Here is a 20,456-nt window from a genome sequence, read left to right as displayed (position 1 = left end):
GACTGACACAACATGGTCCTGAGCTGATGGACAGGTGACTTTAGGGGGTATGCTTCCTTGTCCATAACAGGTAGAAACAAGGGAGTGGGCACGCCACACATGACAGTGACTTTGGCCAAAGTGTGACCTAGAATGTGCTTGGGTCATGGAGGGACATTGTGGGCCCTGCAAGAAAATCGGGAGTTTTAAGGTGTCGGTGGGAGAGACAGATGGTGTTTAAATGAAATCACATATTGAAGGCCCTTGGTACTGGGCTGGGCTCAGAGCGGATGCGCATACATTTGAACTATTTCACTTAAACAAATATTTTGGCTAATCATGAGCCCCTCTTCCTTCAGGGCTAATAGGTGGTGAAACAACCTCTGTGTAAGCCCTGGATGCACCACCCGCCACAGCAACACAGGCCAGACCCTCCCTTAGTTCTCTGTCTGTAGAGTGAGGGTTAATATCCCTCCACCTAACTCAGAGGAGAGTCAGGCTTCGCAAGCTGCAGAGACGTTAGCTGCTGCGCCTTCTGATCCTGGCTGCGTGTTTTGTATCTTTATCATGAGTATCAACTGGCAAAAGGGTGTTTCTGAGAACAAAGCCCTTTGGCAAATGGCAGGCCAGGCAGAGCTGCTTAGACTGAGATAGAAGTTTTTGCTTTAAAAAGAAATTAAAGTTGTCTATGCCTTTAAAGCCATTTGGCTGAATTGCTGACTCAGGAAGCAAACATTGGCCAGACCGAGATAATTTGGTGTGAGCTCCCGCACAGCAGAGAGGGCTGTGCACTTCCAGGACGTCTGGAGCAGCGGCTCGTCAGCTCTGCAAAGGGGAAGTCTCACCAGGTAATAAGAAAGCTACAGGGCTGGAAGCTGAGCAGAATTTATGACGTTAATTAAGTGCATCAGGTTCCTACTCCCTGCAGCACCGGCTCGGCTGCCTGCAGCTACAGATGAGGTGTCCATATCACGTCTACATGGCCATGCTTCCCAGCTGCATACCACAGCCCCCTCCAGGGCATTCACATGGGCTCAGACAAGCCCAGACCTGTCTCCTCTCTGGCCTCTAGGAAAGCAGGCCCCCACCAGCCATCAGGTCTGCCCCTGGTGTCCCCAGGCTGCCCATGCTAGAGAATCAGGGTCAGGCTGGGGTTGAGGCAGAAATGCACGGCTCTGGGCCCACCCCAGAGCTGTGCTGTCCTTTGCCACCCAGGCCTGGAAGGGACACTGCCTGGGCCCAGAGGCTGAGCACCTCTCACGGGAACAGCTCTGCAGGTCCTGGCCTCAAGCCGCCCCTCCTCTGCCGTCCTTGCCTCTCTTTCCTCTCCCTGGGCACTTCTGCACCAAACCCTGTCTTCTCCTCCAGTCCGGAGAGATGAAACCACCCGTGTGTTCATTCTTGCAAACAGGATGAGGCTAACACAAGGCCCCAGGCCCACAGACAGTAAGCTCTGCTCACAGTATGGCCACCTCAGGGACACCTGCTACATCAAACTCCTCTTTATCCGTGAATAGAGGTGGGAAAAGGTGTGCTCAAAACCTCTGCTGTCAATAAAGAATTGCACCTGGCTACAAGCAACAGAGAACCAAAATAACAGTGTCTAGAATAAGATAGAGGTTAAATGTGTGTCTTCTGTTAAAAGAAGTCTGGAGCCCTGGCCAGTTTGGCTCAGCGGTTAGAGCATCGGCCTGCGCACCAAAGAGTCCTGGGTTCGATTCCAGCCAAGGGCACATATCTCGGTTGCAGTTAGTCACCAGCCCCAGTTGGGGTCGTGCAGGTGGCAACCAATTGATGTGTCTCTCTCACACTGATGTTTCTCTCTCTCTCTCCCTCCTACTCTGTCTGAAGATACATGTAAAAATATCCTTGGGTGAGGATTAAAAAAAGAGAGAGAAGTCTTGTGGCAGCCAGTGCAGAGTTAACACAGCAGCTCCATGACCACCAGTGACCCACGTTCTTCTATCCTGCCTTCTGCTATCATTAACTTGAGGGTCCTATGCTTGAGGTCACCTCATGATCCCAAAATAGTTACTGCAGCTCCAGACATTACATCCACATTCCAGGAAGTAGGGAGTAGAAAGGGGCAAGTGCAAAAGGACATGCCTCATAGCTAAGTCAGCCTTCTTCCAAGAGCTTTCCCAGAAACTCCACCCAATAACTTTTAATTACATCTTATTGGCCTCTTTCTGAAAGGCTAAGAAATGTGGTATTATAAAAAGCCCATTGACACACCCAACAGACAGGGGTGTGGATATTGGTTAAGCAAATAGCAGCCTTGGACACATTTTCTTGAGAGCTAGACAAAAGTAAGGAAACAGACTCAGATTAATTTCTCACCTGGTTTCTTGGGCAGGGGGTGGAGGGGTCACAAGAAGAGACTAATGCAAGTCCAGAAACAGTGATTATGGCATAAAAAGAGGCAAAGTATCGGGTACTCTCAGCCCATTCTACACCTGAGATGCAACCCTGATTTGTGGTGCTCACCTTAACAAGTCTCCTGTCATATTCCACTTCCAAGCAATGATTGAAAACAGTAACTGCCTAATGCTCAGCTGGTGGTCTACTGGGACCTCAGGGTCTTTATCGCCTGGGTTTTCACGGAGTTTGTTCCTCCCCATCCATCTTTTGTTTGTGTTGTTTGTTTTTCTCCTTGAAACACTTTACTCTAATTCCCCATTTCCAGAGTCTCTGGACCATTGTGGCACCAAGTGGCTGATCAGAATGAAAGCCGAGCTCGGAAGAGGACCGCCACAGAGTCACGTGGTGCCTGGCATGCTTTATTTCAAAGGCTGCTGACATGTCTGCCTTTCTGAGCTGGCATGTCTGCCTCCGACAAAGAAAGCCCAGAGCTGACAGTCAGGGCGCTTCAGGCTCTGCAAGTTGAGGCGAGACCTTAGGTGCAGAGAAAGCTGAAATGTATAGCAGAGGAAAGAAATGTCTTCAAGGTAAGAGGTAGCTCAGAGCCAGAATAAACATTGTGATTAAGAGCTTAGGGTCTGGAGTAGAGAGACCTGGGTTCCAGGGCCAACATTCCTGGATGCCATCGTGTGACCTTGGACAATTTACCTCTCTGAGTGCATGTTCTTCAATCCATAAGATAGAACAATAACACGTAATAAAGATAATGTAGAACCTATTCATGACATGAAATCATCTGTGGGCAGCACTTGGCTGGTGCCTGGCTCCTGGCACAGGGCAAGTGCCCAGTAACATGAGCAATTACTACTATTTGTCTGACAACAGCAGTGGTGATGATGGTATTGCCTTGTATCTGGATGGCACACAAGGGGTTTAGCACAGGGCCTGGCACATAAGACTTGATAAATGGGTTCAACGTCATTATTATCCTTGTTGTCGGTGAAGGAAATACCCTGAAAGTGTCTCCTCTTTCCAAAGGCAACTAAGGACACTTCCTGAGTCCAGTTCCTGGGCCTCCACTGAGAGCGTCCAAGCCTGGGGCAGAGGAGAGGCAGCCACAGAAGTCGCGCGAGGCAGCTGGAAGGGCGCTGAGCTGCAGAGTCTGGGTGGCGTCTGCAACTCCTTTGGGGTAGAAAAGCCCCCCCAGCCCACCACTGCCAAGGGACCAGGGCTCAGAGGCAGTTTCTCCCAGCTCCCTCTGTGTCCAGTGTCCTCCCAGCAGCCAGCCTGTGACAGGTTTGTGGGGATCTGTCAGAGAGCAGGCCCTGCCAGGCACCTGTTGGCCCCCGCTGGGCATGAAAATAACATACGTGGGGGAGGGGCACAGCAGACACCCCTTACTCCACAGCACAACCTCCTTCCAAGAAAGTGGCGATGGCCTGAATTTCTGGTGGAGATACTGGTTTCTGAGAGTCCCTACCATAAAACTGGACTTGTGTCCCTGTGGAAAATTCCACACTGCAGAAAGCATGGCCTAATGAGCAGGAGACAAGCATCAGGAGACCTGGCTCTCATTCGGCAGCCCTGGGACTGTGGGTAAGTGTCCTTCCCTGTGTGGCCTTGGTCTCCCCATCGGGAAGGTAGGGTGGTTGGTGAGATCCGGAGCTCTAAACCATGCATCAGGGAAGCTTGTTACAAAGGCAGATTCCCGACCCCACCCCCAGAAATCGGATTCAGCTGGACACAGAGGGCCCAGGAACCCACTGTGCCTCTTCCCAGGGCACACGCGCCCCTGGCTGTCACTCAACTGATGGTTTCAGGTGTCCCAGAGTCGCTCTGAGCATGACTGTCTCCTGGGCTCCAGGGAGTCAAAGGGATTGGGAGGGCCAAGAGGGGAGCAGCGAGAGGCTCTGGCCCAGCATGGGGTGTGTACTCCACCCACGGCAACCCACCACCCCAACAGGGCAGCTGCCGCATTCAGGGGCTGCTGGGAGATGCCCCTGATGGAAATGGTCTCCTTGCTTCTCTCGCCGAGAAGCCCTTACCTTGTTTTCAGAAATCCAGGAGTGGCGGTCTCAGCTGAGAACCGGGGAGCCGGGCTTCGCACTGGGGCGGAGGCTCCCAGACGCTGAGCTCCTGATGCCTGTCTCCGCTCACCTGTGCAGCCGTGGGGCGGGGCCATCCACGCCATCTGGGTCTCAGTCCCACAAATCCCTGGGGTCAGTAAAGTGCAGCTGGAACCTACTCCCGGGGGCGGGGTGGGGGGTAAACTGGCAGAACAGGGTGTTTGCTGCAAAGCTTCGACCCTGCGCTCTGCGCCTCCCTCAGAGTGCTAGTAAGAGCTGCTCACGTGCACACGCGCGCACACTCATAGGTGCACACTCACATATATTTACACACTCACACAACACATGCTTTGCTCACGTGCACACATACACATTCATACTCTCACACATACTCACCCATGTGCACACACACATACTCACATGCACACACATTCGTGTACTCACACAGACAAGGGTATGTTCCCACCACCACCCACTCCCAGCTGGTTTGTTTGTTCCCAAGCTGCTGATACCACGCCAGGCTGGAGCTGAAAGACAGACCCGCCCTGGGTGGTGAGAATGGCAGGGCTAGGGCGCCCACCTGGCCCTCACACGCCAGGACACGGGACCCTCCGGAGGGGCAGCGGGGCGGGTGGGAAGAGTGCCCCCTCTCTCGTGCCCAAACATGGTCGCTGGCAGGTCGCTGGCAGGAGCATACCTGGGCCGATCCTGATATCCTTGTTTCTCTTAATTTTTTTTTTTTTTTTTAATCCTCACCCGAGGACATTTTCCCATTTTTTGTTCAGACAGAGCAGGAGGGAGAGAGAGGAAGAGAGAGAGAGAGAGAAACATCAACATGAAAGGGACACATCGAGTGGCTGCCACCTGCACAACCTAATCAGGGCCGGGGACAAACTGCAACCAAGGTACGTGCCCTTATGGGGAACCGAACCCGGGTCTCTCTGGACCACAGTCCTATGCTCTAACCACTGAGCTAAACCAGCCAGGGCTGTTTCTCTTAATTTTTAAAAAAGTTTAAGCTGTGCTTGGCCGGTGTGGCTCAGTGGTTGAGCGTCGACCCATGCACCAAGAGCTCTCCGGTTCATTCCCAGTCAGGGCACATGCCCAGGTTGTGGGCCTGAGCCCCAGTGGGGAGCATGCAGGAGGCGGCCAATTGATGTTCTCTCTCATTGATGTTTCCATCTCTCTCTCCCTCTCCCTTCCTCTCTCTCTAAAATCAATAAAGAAAAAAATTTTTTTCCAGTGTGCAGGCGGCCTTGCCAGGGGCCCTGCTGCACCATCCAGTTCTCTGCGGTGGGCACTCTTCTATCCCCGCTTCACTCCGAGGCAGAGGAGGCCCGGGTCCCGGTGGCTCTGTCCCTATTGCCTGTCTGGAAGAACAGTACCATGATTTGGACCCACTGCTGCTGGCTCCCAGGTTCTGCAGAGCACATGCTCCCAACCACGCCCCACCTGCCCGCTCGCACCCCTCTCTCTGGGAACTCCACCTCCTTCCCACAGATGCTCCGGCCTGTCCCTGCATGGAGGGGAGAGGGAGAGGGGTTCCTTCCCACCCTACTGACGGGCTATATGCCTCCCCCCTTCGCGGCCCAGCCAGACTCCAGGCTGCGGGAGGAGGCCCTCTGGAGACCGTCAGGAGCTCTGCCGGGTGAGCAAGGACACACTCCGCGGGAGAGGTGTCGTTTCATTTTCAAGGAGACAGCGCATCTTGGATCTTGTCCATGCTGCTGCAAGTCATATTAAATGATGGGATCATTCTAAAGGGCAGTTTGATCATACATATCAAAGCCTTTAAAACGTGTGTGCAGGGGCATTTCCCATTAATTCCACTTCTAGGAAACGTGTCCTAAGGAAATATTTGGACAGATGAGCAAAGGTGTAGGCACATGGATGTTCATTGCAGCACTGTTAAAAATAGCAAAGAACTGGAAACAGTCCAAGTAGCCAAAAATAGAGATAAAAATAAATGCAAAAAATAACTTCTAATATATCCACACAATGGAATACTATGCCACCACAAAAAACTGTAGCATCATCACTGACATACATACTCACAATCCATTTCTGGGTTTAAGACAGGCAATAATAAGCTATTTACATTTTGATGCTATTTCCATTAAAACTCTCCTTCAGTAAAGAAAAATCTGGACATGAATGCATGAAAATGTTAACTAAAGGATTATCTGTGGAGACTAACGCCCCAGATAATTTTGTGTTTCCTTTCTGTTTTCTGATTTTTTCTGAAGTGAACATTCGATGAAGGTGAATTTTTGCATTCACAGGAATTTCAAACTACACAGGAGCTGGTGATGTTGGCGCTTCTGGTAACAACAGGTGGCGGCTGAGGGCCAGGGCGTGTGGAAGAGTTTTCACTATGTACTCTTTGTATCCTCTGACTTTTGATCATATGTTTATATCTTTTCACAAATATAAATTAAATTTAAATTCTGCAACAACAACAAAGAAAAGATTTAAGGAGCATCTTTGACATTTTACAAACTCCACTTTTGTGCAGCAGTAAATGTGGAAGGAAACCAGTTCCGTCAGAATTGCAAACTCAAAGAAATACTAGCGGGGCCAGGGAAGTAAATGGAACAGAGCCAGTGTGGGCGATAGGGAGTGGGGGGGACTGTGGCAAACTAGAAAGCAAGGCCGTCTCTGTGGCTAGGTGATTCTGCTCCAGCTGATCAGGCCACGCAGGAAAACTGAGTGCCCCGGGGCTGCCAGCCCTCGCAGTTTATTAACAAAAATCAAACATCCAGATTTCCATATGCTTTTTCTCATTTTAAAACAGGTGCTGCTTGCTCTGGACGGTTTTTGCTCAGTGGTTAGAGCGTCAGCCCGCGGACCAGAGACCGGGTTCGGTTCCCGCTAGGGGCACGTACTTCGGTTGCGGTTTGTCCCCAGCCCCAGTTGGGGTCATGTGGGTGGCAACCAGTCGGTGTGTCTCTCTCACACCGATGTTTTTCTCTCTCTCTTCCTCCCTCCCTCCCTCCCTCTCTATCTGAAGATGAATGCAAAAATGTCCTCGGGTGACGATAAACAAATTTTTAAAAACATGAGCGGCCCCACCACCACCAAGTCTCTGTACACAGGCACACAGGCAGCCCATTTGCAATCCCTGCTGCATCACTGGGGGGTGTTCTCAGGGAGCCCCGGGGAACACTGAGGGGCAACTTGCCCAGAGCCAGACGGTGTTGTGCAGAGCACAGGCTGAAAGCCGGCACCTCCACTTCAGTTCTAACAGAAGCTAGTGAACTTGGCAAGTGAATGTTTTCAGGGTTGTCAGGCCCTCTCAGGGGCATCAGTATTCTTTGTTGTTGTTATTAATCCTCACCCAAGGATATTTTTTCCATTGATTTTTAGAGAAAGTGGAGAGGAGGGAGGGAGGAAGAGAGAAACATCGATGTAAGAGAGACACATCGATTGGTTGCCTCCTGCATGACCCCAACCAGGGCCAGGGACCAAACTGCAACCGAGGTATGTACCCTTAACCGGAACCGAATCCACAACTCTGGTCCGGGGGCTGACGCTCTAACCGCTGAGCCAAACTGGCCAGGACAGAAACAATGTTTTTTAAACAATCCATCCCACAGCCTCTGGAGCACCTGGCACCCATCTTAGAGCCAAAATAAGAGTCCTCCAGACTGCAACAACACCAAGAAAACAAATAGAAAGCTGACTGGAAAGCTAAGTCCTGATCATGTTTGCACCTGGATCAGGCCTTGCCTGAAGCTACCCCTGAACTGTATAGTTACAAGAACCTAAAACTCCCATTCTGCTGAAGCAAGTCTAGGTTGTGTTTCCTATTACTTATAACCAAGAGAATTGAAGTGTACATGGCAGAGCTGTCCAGATACATACCCAAGATGACTGTCCCCCTACAACTCACAGCAAAAGCCAAGGACAAAGAGCCCCATTGGCTGTTCATTTGCCTGCCCCAAGACCTCTGCCCCACACACCCGCATAAATACACAGATGCCACAGACGCCACAGACAGCACTGGGTGGATTTTTATTTTAATGTCAAAGGCACAGCCTCCCAGATGAGCTGAGGCAGTGACTGTGGATGCCAGCCCAGATCCCCAAACTACCCCCTGCCAGGGGCAGCTGTGCCAAAGGGGAGGGGTGGGTAAAAAGGGGGCCTCCTTCCTTAGCCCCAGTAGGAGAGAAGCAGGTGACATAACGTGAGGCAATAATGCTTCAAGGGGTCCCCCAGGGCCTCTTCCTGAACTCCCCAACACGGGTCTTTGGTGGACGTAATTGCACAGACAATCCATAAAGTGACAGCTTGAGAGCAGAGCCTCAGGGGAGGACAGGGGAGAGGTCCCAGTTTCTCCCTGTGGCAACTCAGTGCTTAGAACTGGGGAGGAGCCCTTCCCTGCTGGAGTAGCCCCCTGGGGGAGAAGCTCCTTCAGCCAATAGAGGCAGTCTTGGCCGAGGGCCCCCCACACCCCACTCCCCAGCAGGCTCCCTCCCTCCCTGCATCTCTAATTCTATCTGGTAAGACATAAAAAATTCTCTGCTTATAAAAATACTTCTGCTCTGTCTGGGAGTGGGGGAAGGGAGGGAAGGGCAATCCCTGGGGATGGAGTGGAGCGGAGCGGATGAGCTGGAGGCCAGGTCAAAGCCCCTCTGGGGAAAGGGGAGGTCAGGGGGGAGGGGCTAGGAGGAGGGCAGGGGGCCGTTGGCTCGGCGGGGCGCCCCCTTGGCGGCTGGGGCCCGGCCCGGGGCCGCGGGCGCAGGGGAGACCCGGCGGGAGGTGGCGGCACTCCGCAGCTTCAGTTTCCGCCGCTTGGCCAGCGGCGCGTTCTCCACGCTCTTGAGGAAGAAGCCTTCTCGCTTGCCCCGGTTGAACGCCTGACAAAATACGGCGTGAGCCCCCCACCACCAGCCCGCCTCGACTTCTAGACCCCAGCTTTGGCTCCCATCCCGGACCCTCTCTCCCACGCCACTAGGTCAAGGCCAACAGGCCGCTGGCCTCCGGCCTCCAACATCCTAAAAGGTCCCCAACCCGCCTGAGACCAAGCCTCCGTTCACCTCGCCTCCCTGGGCTCTGAGGACTTCACCTCCGCGAGACCCCACCTTTCCAGGCTCGGTCCACACCCCACGCCCACCCAGAGGCCCCGCCCCTCACCATGAAGGTGACGTTGAGCCCGGAGCGCACGGCCGGCCCAGAGGACTCCAACACGTCCGGTGTCCGGAGCGGGGGCGAGGAGCGCGCGCTGCCGTCCTGCAGCCACGAGCTGCCGCGCAGCCCCTCCAGCTTCAGCCTCTTGGCTGGGTCCACAGTCAGGAGCCCTGGACGTGGGAAGGGGAAGTCTTAGGGCGAGCAGCGAGTTCCTAACAGCCCCACTCTCCTCCCGGACCAGTCCCCTCACCAGGACACTGGACCCAGTGGTGATCCCTATCCCAACATGACCCCGTGGCCTCCCCTCCCCAGAGAGGACCTGTGACGCTCCGCACCTCGGACAAGCTCCTTGGCTTCTTCAGACACGTTCTGCCAGGCCTCCCCATCAAGGGAGAAGCGCCCCTCGCGGATCTTGCACATGATCTCGGCCGCCTGGCTCTGCCCGCCCTGGCCTGAAGCCCCCTGGAAGGGGACCTGCCCCGACAGCATCATGTACTGGGGGTTGGGGGAAAAGTGAGACTGGCCCAGGCTGCGGGCCAAGGGAGGCCAGGAGGCTGCCTCAGCCCACCCCCCAGGGCCATTCACCCTCTGCTCAAGGGTACCTCTTAAGGCCCATTGCCTACGACCCTGCCTTCCAACTCGGAATACTTGGATGCCCACCCCGGCACCGGAGCGACCCTGCCTTAGTGTTAGCATGACCTCTGACCTCAGCCTCATACCAAACCCTAACACTCCCACCAAGATGCCCCCTGCCCCTGGTGCCTCTGCTGCCCTTCATCAGGAAGACCTCTGACCTCAACCTCGGGTGACCCTGAATCCTCTTCGGGGACCCCGCCCCATACCAGAATGACACCGAGGCTCCAGAGGTCGCAGGACTCGTCGTAGCCCTGCTGCGCCAGCAGCTCAGGGGCCGCGTACTGCAACGTGAAGCAGGGCGTCTGCATGGGCCCCGCGGGGCTCTGGGGGCGCAGCCGCGCGAACCCAAAGTCGATAATCTTCACCGGGGCCCCGGGGGTGTCATCAGCATATAGGATGTTCTGTGAGGGCGGCAGGCGGCCATCAGAGGCTGGCCCTCCGCGCTGCAGCACGACCCTGCCGCCGACCCTGCCACCGAGGCCCCACGCCCACCTCGGGCTTAAGGTCGCGGTGCACCACGCCCGCCTCCTCGTGCATGAAGCTCACTGCCGACACGAGGCTCCGCAGGATCTGACTCGCTTCGGACTCGCTGAAATGCCGCTTCTTGCGGATGTGCTCCAGCAGCTCCCCGCCCCGCAACAGCTCCAGAACCAGGTACGTGTGCAGCTGCTCAAGGCAGGGCCGGCCATAGTCAACGACAAGGCCCGCCCCCAGCCTCAGACCTCAAACCCCTTCGCCCGACCTCCAGATATCCCAAAAGAACCACCCCTATTGCCTTCCAGGCCCCAGGCCCTTTGGCCACCTTAAATCCAACGCCCTCCACACCCTCCTCAAATTTCATTCCCTTGGCCATCCTCAGCTTAGTCTTTGGTCCTCCAGCCCTCTCCCCTCCAATCCCACCCCCTGGCCTCGCCCATGGCCCCCACAAACCCCACCTCCTGTCCTCCCCGCCCTCCACCGGCAGCTTCTAGCATCCCTGCTTTCCACTCCAGCCCAGGAAGGCATCACCTGGTCCTGATGCACCTCATGCAGCTTCACCACGTTGGGGTGCGACTGGCATAACCGCAGGGCGGCCACTTCGCGCTGTGTGTTCGCCTCCAGCCTGGGGGCAGGGCAAACAGGGTCAGGATGCATGGCCTCTGGCCCCGCCCTCCTGGAGCCTGCTCCTCCAGCCCGCCCACCCCAGGCCGGCCCACCTGCGGCTGAGGATCTTGACTGCGAACTCCTGGCCACTCTGGCGCTGGCGGCAGCGGCGACACACAGAGAAGCTACCCTGGCCCAGCGCGGGCTCCCGCAGGTCCAGCTCGTACTGCTGGAAGAAGGGCGAGTCCTGGGGATAAAGGGGGCACGTCAGAGGTCCTACTTGAGAGCCTTGAGGCCCCACCCCATTTCTCAGAGATTCCAGATTTCACGAACTTGCCCTGGCTGGTTTGGCTCAGCGGTTAGAGCGTGGGCCTGCAGTCCGGAGAGACCCAGTTCCGATTCTGTCCAAGGGCATGTACCTCGGTTGCGGTTAGTCCCCAGCCCCAGTTGGGGTCGTGCGGCAGGCAACCAGTCGATGTGTCTCTCTCACATTAATCTCTCTCTCTATCTCCCTTCCACTCTATCTGAAGATAAATATAAAAATATCCTCAGGTGAGGGTTTAAAAAGTACATATATATATATTTCACCAACTTCACACCAGGTCACACCCCAGGCACCTGGTAGAGCCAGGTCCAGAATCCCCTGGCCCAGCCCCCCCAAGTCAATTTCTCCCCATCCTGGCTCAACCCACCTGCATCATGGCACTCCTGGCCACCGCTGCCCTGCCTGGCCGGTCTCCAGTGCCAGGTGCTTCTAGCACATCGGTCATCACAGCGTTATTGTGGTCAAACAGGATGGACGGCGCCACGAAGGAATATCCCTGGTTGGGGGGAGAGGTGAGTCAGAGGTGGATGGGCATGGGGGTACTGGAGATACAGGCAGAGTCCCTGGAAGGGCCAGACCTGGTGGGGAGCAAGGCAGGCAGAGGAAGACCCCAGACCAGGGGTCAATGGGGGATGTTGGTTTTGCATCCTGGAACACACAGGATATGTGAACATTTTATTCCAACTTGTTCTATGATCACTTGGGGTCATGTCTGTCCCCCACGAGTCTGTGACAACTCCCCCCCCCCCCTGTTATACTTAAATCTTACAGGATGTGGGGCTGGAATTGCTGGGGACAACCTCAGGGTCTAATGATGGAAGTCCCTGCAGAAAAGCAGAACCAAAAGACGAAGAAATTCCTAATGATATAGGTTCAGCACCTGGATGCAGCCTTGAAGGGCATCGCCTGGCACAATATAGTGGCCCAAAAAGTGACGGGCAAATGCATGAGGAGAGTGTGACCTGCATCACACCTGCTTAGCTTATGAGAATTCAGCTGTGCCCAATGAAGACAAAAGACTCTTTATTCCTTCCTTTCAAATCAAGCTTTGGCCTCCTCTGCAAGGGGGAGCTACTGACGAAATGTAAAGAGAAACCAGAGTTAATACTTTCCTCTCCTAAGGACCCATGTCCTGTCACTTCAAGGGATTCCCACGGGTGACTTTCATGTTTTCTCCTACAAATGCAGCGCCACTGTGCACTGGCGGGCAAACTCCACGTGGGTAGGATCAGTGTCTGTCAGGTTCACTGATGCGTCCCCAGTGCCCAGATCTGTGCCTGGCACATTGCAGGCACTCAGCACAAATTTTTGAGTCATGAAATGAATTAATGAGAGTAACCATCCATTCACAAGAAAGAACTTTCTCAGAACTGTGAGTCAATGGATCGAGAGGCGTTCAACCACAGCGATGTCACTCGCGAGAGCTTCACGGAGGGGACTGACCCATCCATAGTGGATATGGGCCTATTCTTAATCGTTGTAGAACATGTCCTACAGGCCAGGCCCCCACACTGGGCACAGGGACACAGAAATTAAACAAACACAGTTCCCACCCCCTAGGAGCTTCACACCAGGGGAGGCTGTCTCAGTTGGGGTCAGGACGCAACCTGACAACCTGCTCAGGAGAAGGTGCTGTCTGCAGAGGACGGCGCACAAGGAAAGTGCCGCCCAGGGCCACGGGAGTGGGGAAGGCCACACAGGGGCAGCGCTGGACCTTGGGAGCTTGCCAGGTCAGCAACGGTGGGAGGGCACTCCAGCGGAAGGAAGTGCATGTGCAAAGGTACGGAGGTGTGTTGTGGAACCTCTGAGCAGTTTGTCGCTGCTATAGCACCAAGAGGGACAGCAGTGCGCACTGAGGCTAGGGCTCAGAGCAAGGACCACACCATGCAGGGCCTTGAATGCGATGCTGAGCGAAGGACTTTAGCCTTGTCTAACAGGCCTAGGCTTCTAAAATTGGGTGGAGGGGGTCTGTGCCCCCAGGAATGTGACATGGTGTGTCAATGGGCATGCAAAGCCGCGGTATAAGCATGTCATCTCTTCCTAGGTGTCTACTTAAGCAAGCGAGTAATTTTAAAACAGTATTATTACATATCAGTGAAGAGATATGATGGAGTAGACGGGAAATTTAAAGATAAACCATGAAGTTCAAAGATGTGTCCTGCCATCATGGTCTCTATGACTGACAACCCCAGGTACCCCACAAGTGAAAGGTCTGGGGCAGATGCTGAGCCCTGATCAGGACACAGGACCTATGCAGTACCCATGGGTCAGCCAGGGCCAAGGCTGGCTCCCCCACATCTGGGGTTCCTGAGCTCTCACTTACCTGGAAGATGCGAGAGTCCCCAGATGGGGGGCTGCCAGGGGGTGAGTAGACAGGTTCCAGCCGAGTAAACTCATCTGCGAAGTTGCTCACATCCAGCTCTGAGCGGATCTGGGGTCGAAATGGAGCAGGAATCTTTCTGGCAGCCAGAGCAGCCCAATCCAGACCCTGGGAAGAGGAAATGAGAGACCAGAGATCACAGGGCAGAAGGTGGAAACCACTCTCGGCTCAGGCCACCCTCACTGAGCAGCTCCTCAGTGAGATAGGGTCTATCTTGCATTTGGGGGTTCTTCTTGCCCCCAGCTTCTATTTTCCTCCCTCTGGTGGCCCAATCACTATTTCCCTTGGAGAATCACCCTCCACCACTCTCAGTCAATTCTGGGACTTTTAATAGAATTGGCTTGCAAAACAAATATCTTCCTCCTATTACACTTAAACTTTAGAGAATGTGGGCCTAGAATTGCTGGGGACAACCTCGGGGTCTAACGATGAAGTCCCTATGCAGAAAAGCAGAACCAAGAGACAAAGAGATTCCTAATGACGTAGGTTCAGCACCTGGATGCAGCCTTGCCTGAAGTCAACCCACTTTCCTTCAACTTTTCCTTTATGGAAGCTAAAACATGCCCTTTGATGTTTAAGCTAGTGTGGCAGAGCCTGTTCATTGCCTGTCCCATATTCATTTTCCCTATCTTCCTTAGTTCCATCGCCCCAATTTTATTCCAGGAAGCAATGTGTAAACTAAGACAATATTTTACAAACTTCCTTATAGTTAGACTTGCAATAACTTGTAAGCAAACATTGTGAGGTAAGAAACAAGGAAAAGATCCTCAAGAGGAGGGTGAACAGTTGGCAAGTGTCCCACTAGTCATCTTGGACCATGAAGCAACCCTGGGGGTGGAAGCTACATGCTAAAAATGAAGGATCAGCCCCGGCCAGTTTGGCTCAGCAGTTAGAGCATCGGCCTGCGGACCAGAGAGTCCCAGGTTCGGTTCCCGTTAAGGGCCCATACCTCATTTGCAGTGTGTCCCCAGCCCCAGTTGGGGTCGTGTGGGTGGCAGCCACTCGATATGTCTTTCTCACATCGATGTTTCTCTCTCTCTCTTCCTCCCTCTCTCCCTCCCACTCTATCTGAAAATAAATGCAAAAAAGAAGTCCTCAGGTGAGGATTAAAAATAGTAATAATAACAAAAGAAATAATAAAAATGAAGGATCATTTAAAAAATAAAAGGAGCCCTGGCCAGTTTAGCTCAGCAATTAGAGCAACAGCCCGTAGACCAAGCAGTCACGGGTTCGATTCTAGTCAAGAGCACATATCTCACTTTCAATTCGGTCCCCAGCCCTGAGGAGGTAACAGATTGATGTGTCTCTCTCTCTCCCTCCCTCCCACTCTACCAATAAATGAAAAAATATATATATATACTGTATATCCTCGGATGAGTATTAAAAAGAAAGAGTTTGGATTTATGAAGACACCACGGCAGCCCTGGCCTGCCAACCCTAGATTATGTAAGAAAGTAAATTAAAAAAACAAATAAATAGCCATCTATCTTGCTTAGACCACTGTTCATTCAATTATCTGTTAGCAGCCAAACTCTGTTCCATGGATATCACCATTCTGAGTTGGAACTTTTGTCGCTTGAAGCCAGGACGCCTGACCTAGACTTGAAGGCTCAGCTCTGCCACCAGGGACCTCAGCACTGCTGTCACAAGGAGGCTGTTCTGAGAGGAGGGAGAACGAGGGGAACACTGCTTCTGAGCCTCAAGCCTCGAGGACCTTGGGGCCTCTGTGGTATGACTTCTGGTCAACCCACTCCCAGCACCCAGGGCCCAGCACGCACTCAGGGCGGGTTGAGGAATTCATTTAAGGAAACGGCTCAGCCACTTCCCCTGCACAGCGACACATTCACCGCGGAGACTTGGATTCCTGTCTGAGCAGCATCTCCAAGGGCCCTTCTAGGCAGGTACTTGCAGGGACGCCTCAAGGAGATGACACTCGTACCAGGGTAACCGAGTGCCTGGCCCACAGTAAATGCCTCTCAATGGGTGCCTCTGTCACGATGTCAGACAAGTGGCAAATCTGATGCCCACATGTAAACGGGACATAGCAGTGAAGAGCATGGGCCTTCAAGTCACCCGGACGGAGGTTTGAATCTGAGCTCCGCCACTTCTGGGCTGGGTGATCTTGGGCAAATTACTTAACCTTTCTGAACCTCGGTTTCCTCATCTGTAAAGACGGGGGTAATGAGGATGCTTCTGAGGGTTACAAAAAATAATGCAAGCAAAGAGCCGGTACGTAGTAGGTGTTCACTGTCACAGGATCCTGCTAGGCAATGACACTGGCCGTGCACAGCACCCGAGCCGGAGAAGTCTCACCAGGAGACGAAATTCACTCTGCCCTGCCTTCTAACCTGCGCATGCTCTTAGCAAGTACGCAAAGCCTGCATGGCTCACTGACCGTCCACCTGAATTACAGGCACATGGACAGTACAGGGACAAAGAACAAAACTCCTGGATGGATGCTAAGAGCCACGAGTGTGGCTTTTAGTACTGACCTGGGCTAACAGGAGACCTGGGGTCTGTGTCTAGCTCTATACATTTGCTGTACGGTTTGGGGCAGGTCACCTCCCTTCTCTGAACCTGTCCAATGAGGGACTGACGAATCTACTCTCCAGTCCTTGGCAGTCCTGACAGTCGATGAACCTAGGATTCTTTCCCCCAGGAATACATCTTCCAGGTTGCACTAGAGACGGATGAGCAGATAAGCCTGCTTTCCCGGTCTGGGGATTTTTCCCAATCAAGTGAAATTGGCCAGTCTCAGCCCATCCCACCGCTGTCCCCGAGCCCAGAGCAGTCTGGCTCAGGTATGTGCCTCTAGAGGTGTGGGGGCGGCTCAGGAGCCTCACCTGAAAGAAACGGTGGTTCTTGACTTCCTGTGCCCCCTGGGGCCCTGCCCCCAGCCGCTTCTTAGGGTCCTTGCAAAGTAGCCGCTGCAGCAGGTCCTGCGCCACGGGCCCGATCCGAGGGGGGAAGGGAGGGGAGCACCTCAGGATCCGTCTGGGAGGATTTGGGGGGCGTCAGGGGCAGTGAGCCCCCCCAACCCTGCCCAGCCACCTCAGCTGCCCTGCGCATCCAGCCCCACTCACCGGGACACCTCTGCCTGTGTGTTCCTCTCGCCCTCCAGCGTGAAGGGCGAGGCCCCTGTCAGCAGCTCAAAGATCAGGATGCCCAGGCTCCACCAGTCCACAGCCTGCTGGGGCCAAGCCAAGGTGAGGGCCTACAGCCACCCGGCCTCGCCCACCCCCACCCCCCACTCCCTTGCCAACCCACCTTGCCATGCCCCGACTTGCTGCGGATGATTTCGGGGGCCATGTACTCGATGGTGCCGCAGAAGGAGAAGGTTCGCTCTTTCTGGGAGGGCAAGAGGACCCATTTTGGACACCCAGCAGCTCCCAAGGCTCAGCGGAGGACTCACTGGACTTGTGAGGGTTGGAGCAATGGGAACTTCCTGAACGCAGGGCCAGGGGCTATTTACCTCTGCACCCCAGAGAAACGCGGAGCCAGGGCGGAGCAAGAGGGGGCAGGAAGAAGGCTTGCGTGGGGGTGCAGGGTGCGAGATCGCCCTCACTCACCTCCTCGGTCAGGAACTCCTTGCTAAGCCCAAAGTCTGTGAGGACGATGTGGCCCTCGGAGTCAAGCAGCACGTTCTCCAGCTTCAGGTCTCGGTAGATGATGCCCAGCTGGAGAGACCAAGAGGGGCACTGAGGGCTCCTCCCCTGACACCCCCAGCTCACCAGGGCACTGCTCAGGAGAGGGGATCTCCAGGGCAGGAGTGGGCCTGCGCAGGAAAGGCCATTAAGAGGCAAAAGCAAGGAAGGAGGACGCCATGAGGGGCCCCAGCGGAGCAGGCCCGAGGTCCCAAGGAGAAGGAAGCATGTGAAGAGCCAAGGCACAAGGTCTCCGTCTGAGAAGGTTCTGTGAACGTGGCCCCAGGAGGCAACCCCCAGTGCCCTGTGAGAGGAAAGCCCCTTGGAGGAGGTGCCCGGGGAAGAGACCCCACTAGGCAGCGCTAAGGCCTCCTTCCAGGAGGCCTGGGGAAGCAGCTTCCACTGTCTCACTGTCTGCCAGGAAGCCCCGGGACAGAGAGCCCAGAGGCTGTCGGGTTTGGAGGCCCTTTAGAAGGCCGAGACCCAGTGCTCACGTGGCCAGGTCCTCACCCACCTTGTGCAGGTGTTCAAGAGCCAGCACGATCTCGCCCCCATACACGCGCACCTCAGCCTCCTTGAAGTGCTGGCGCTGGTAGAGGTGGGTGAACATCTCGCCGCCATTCACATAATCTGGGGGGGAGAGTGGATGTTGGGAAGCAGTCCCCACTGGTGGCCCCAACGGCTTCCTGGCCCCCATGGTTGGCAGGTGCCTCCCCTTACCCAGGATGAGGTGCAGCTTGGCATCGGTCTGGAAGGCGTAGTGCAGTGTGACCAGGAAGGGCGCCTGGCGCACCAGCTCCAGCACAGAGCGCTCCGTGCGCGTGTGCTCCCGCGTCTTGGCGCGCTGCACCAGCGCTGCCTTGCGCAGCACCTTCATGGCATACAGCTTCCCTGAGTCGTGCCCACCCGCCTTCCGCACCAGGAACACCTTCCCGTAGGCTGTGGGAGTAGGGAGTGGGCAGAGGGTAGCTGTGAGCACAAGGGCAGTATAGACTGGTGGGCGTAGGAGTAACGCCAACCCAGGAGGGTGTGCAAATTGGAGGGAGGAGCTGGGGTGAGAGGAAGGGAAAGGTGTGCACAGCACCCGGAGGGTGCTCAGCAAAGCCAGAGAAGGAATGTGCACACCAAGCTGGGGGGCATGCCACTCAGGAGGCCTGCAGAGCAAGGTGGGGGCAGGGTATGTGCAAACCTGTGGAAGATCAGACAGATTTGAGGGGATGTCAATCCAAGGAGGGAGGCAGAGGTACAGGCAGACAAGGAAGGGGTGTGCAGACCTGAGCTGGGAGTTTGAAAAGCGGGGGAGAGGCTCCCATCTCAGCAAGGCGAAGAGCTGAGCATTCACCTGGGAGGGCTGCACGCACCCAAGGTTTGACAAATTCAGGAGGCCTTGCAGGGAGGAGCGGCCCCGAGAGTGGGCATGCAAACCCTGGCAGGGCAGGGTGGGGTAGGCAAGGCGTTGGTGCCAGGAAAGGGTGGGGGGCATGGCCGGTTGCCTGGCCCAGGCCCAGGCGGGTGTGCCGGCAGGGAGGCCCCGGGCACTGTGCCTGGGACATCTGCTCGGTGAGTGGGGGTCCTCACCTCCCGTGCCCAGCACCTTGAGCAGCTCGAAGTTCTCCACGCTCACCTTCTCCTCATGCCCAGTCAGGTTGGCTGTGGGCACAGGGGGCAAAGGAGCCCAGGCATGCATGAGCCCTCCCTGCGGCCCGCGCAGCCATCACCCCGCCCCGCGTCCCCGGCGCCCCCACCTTCCGTGATCCGCAGTTCCACCGCGCAGCCCTCGTCCTCATCCTCGTCCCCCATGGCGGGCGGTCGCTGGGGCTGCGCTGCTGGGCTCCGGGCGGGCGCCGGTTACATGGCGGCTCGGGCCGGGGCGGGCGCTTCCTGGTGCCGCCTCTGGGTCGAGTCGGGCGCCGGCGCCGCCTCCCAGCTCCCGCCCTGCGCGGCCTGACTCAGGCGCTGGAACGTGACAGCGCCCGGCCGAGGGCGGCGGGCGGGGGCGCGGCCGGTGCAGGGCGGGCCTCAGCGCTGTGCACTCCGAGTGCACCGAGCTCCCAGGACCTCGGAGCACCCTGGGAGCCGTGCCCCAGGCCATCCAGGGACCCCTCTTGGGCAGACACTCCCAGGGCGGGTGTGGATGCCTGCTGAGGCCAGTGGTGCTGAGGCCCCGAGCCTGGGCCCTAGTGGGGCCCACAAAGGCGCTTTGGAGCCTTCCTCTCCAGGTGCCAGCCCGCGGGGCAGCCCAACACCTCTTAGCCACCAGGGAAGATGAGAGATTTCATAAAATTCACAACACACCACCATGTTTTCTATCCCTCCTTGAAGGCAGCAAATAGGGGAGGGGTCTGTGGGTCCCCTTGGCAGATGAGCAGCCGAATGCCATGGGGCTGCCCTTGTCCAGCTGCTGCCAGCACAGCGTGCCCAGCACCTCGAACTCCGTGTGGCCACCACTCGGTGCTGGGCAGCCTAAGAGGGTGCTTGGGTCCTTGAAGCCACACGGCCCAGCTGAGACCCTCTCCCCTGGAAACTTGCCTTTGCCCCAGGGTGTGTGGTGGGAGGGGCAGTGTCTAGGAGCTCAGGTGCCCTGAGAACCAAAGCCCTGCCTCTGGGCTCCCTCTACCCAGGGAGCACCCACAGGGGGCACTGAGAGGCTGCTGGAGCCAAGCCCCACCCCATGGCAGGGACAGGTGGCGGCATCTCTTTATAGCTGATCTGTAAAAGGACCACAGGCTTCAGCTCCCTTCACAGCCCACCCAGTGCCACACACCCTCACGCAGTTCTGCCCCATCGTCCCCAAGCCTGGCACAGTGCCCACGCAGAGCCCAGAGTAGGCCTCAAAAAGAGGTGTCAGCCCT

General features: G+C 55.7%; 1 protein-coding gene and 1 long non-coding RNA gene across 2 annotated transcripts; one reads left to right on the top strand and one right to left on the bottom strand.

The window, feature by feature from the left end:
* The first annotated feature begins 3,765 nt into the window (after positions 1 to 3,765).
* On the top strand, positions 3,766 to 6,746 carry LOC118629045. Its single transcript, XR_004959343.1, has 3 exons — positions 3,766 to 3,936; positions 5,650 to 6,054; positions 6,689 to 6,746. It is a non-coding gene; the product is annotated as an uncharacterized LOC118629045 (long non-coding RNA).
* Positions 6,747 to 8,395: 1,649 nt separating this feature from the next.
* Positions 8,396 to 19,476, bottom strand: RPS6KA4 (ribosomal protein S6 kinase A4). The gene is made up of 17 exons (XM_036259149.1): positions 19,350 to 19,476; positions 19,183 to 19,254; positions 18,325 to 18,543; positions 18,119 to 18,234; positions 17,530 to 17,637; positions 17,228 to 17,308; positions 17,044 to 17,147; positions 16,804 to 16,954; positions 13,904 to 14,068; positions 11,948 to 12,076; positions 11,369 to 11,502; positions 11,181 to 11,274; positions 10,665 to 10,838; positions 10,379 to 10,573; positions 9,872 to 10,031; positions 9,543 to 9,706; positions 8,396 to 9,265 (listed from the first exon to the last, which is right to left on the bottom strand). Exons 1-17 carry the CDS (start codon positions 19,402 to 19,404, stop codon positions 9,071 to 9,073), a joined length of 2,316 nt encoding a protein of 771 aa, XP_036115042.1. The 5' UTR covers positions 19,405 to 19,476; the 3' UTR covers positions 8,396 to 9,070.
* Between the last annotated feature and the right edge of the window lie 980 nt (positions 19,477 to 20,456).

The sequence above is a fragment of the Molossus molossus genome, unplaced genomic scaffold, assembly GCF_014108415.1.
Source record: "Molossus molossus isolate mMolMol1 unplaced genomic scaffold, mMolMol1.p scaffold_m16_p_13, whole genome shotgun sequence".
Lineage (NCBI taxonomy): Eukaryota > Metazoa > Chordata > Mammalia > Chiroptera > Molossidae > Molossus > Molossus molossus.
Note: the sequence above shows the minus strand (reverse complement) of the source record. Positions and strands in the feature narration are given on the sequence as shown.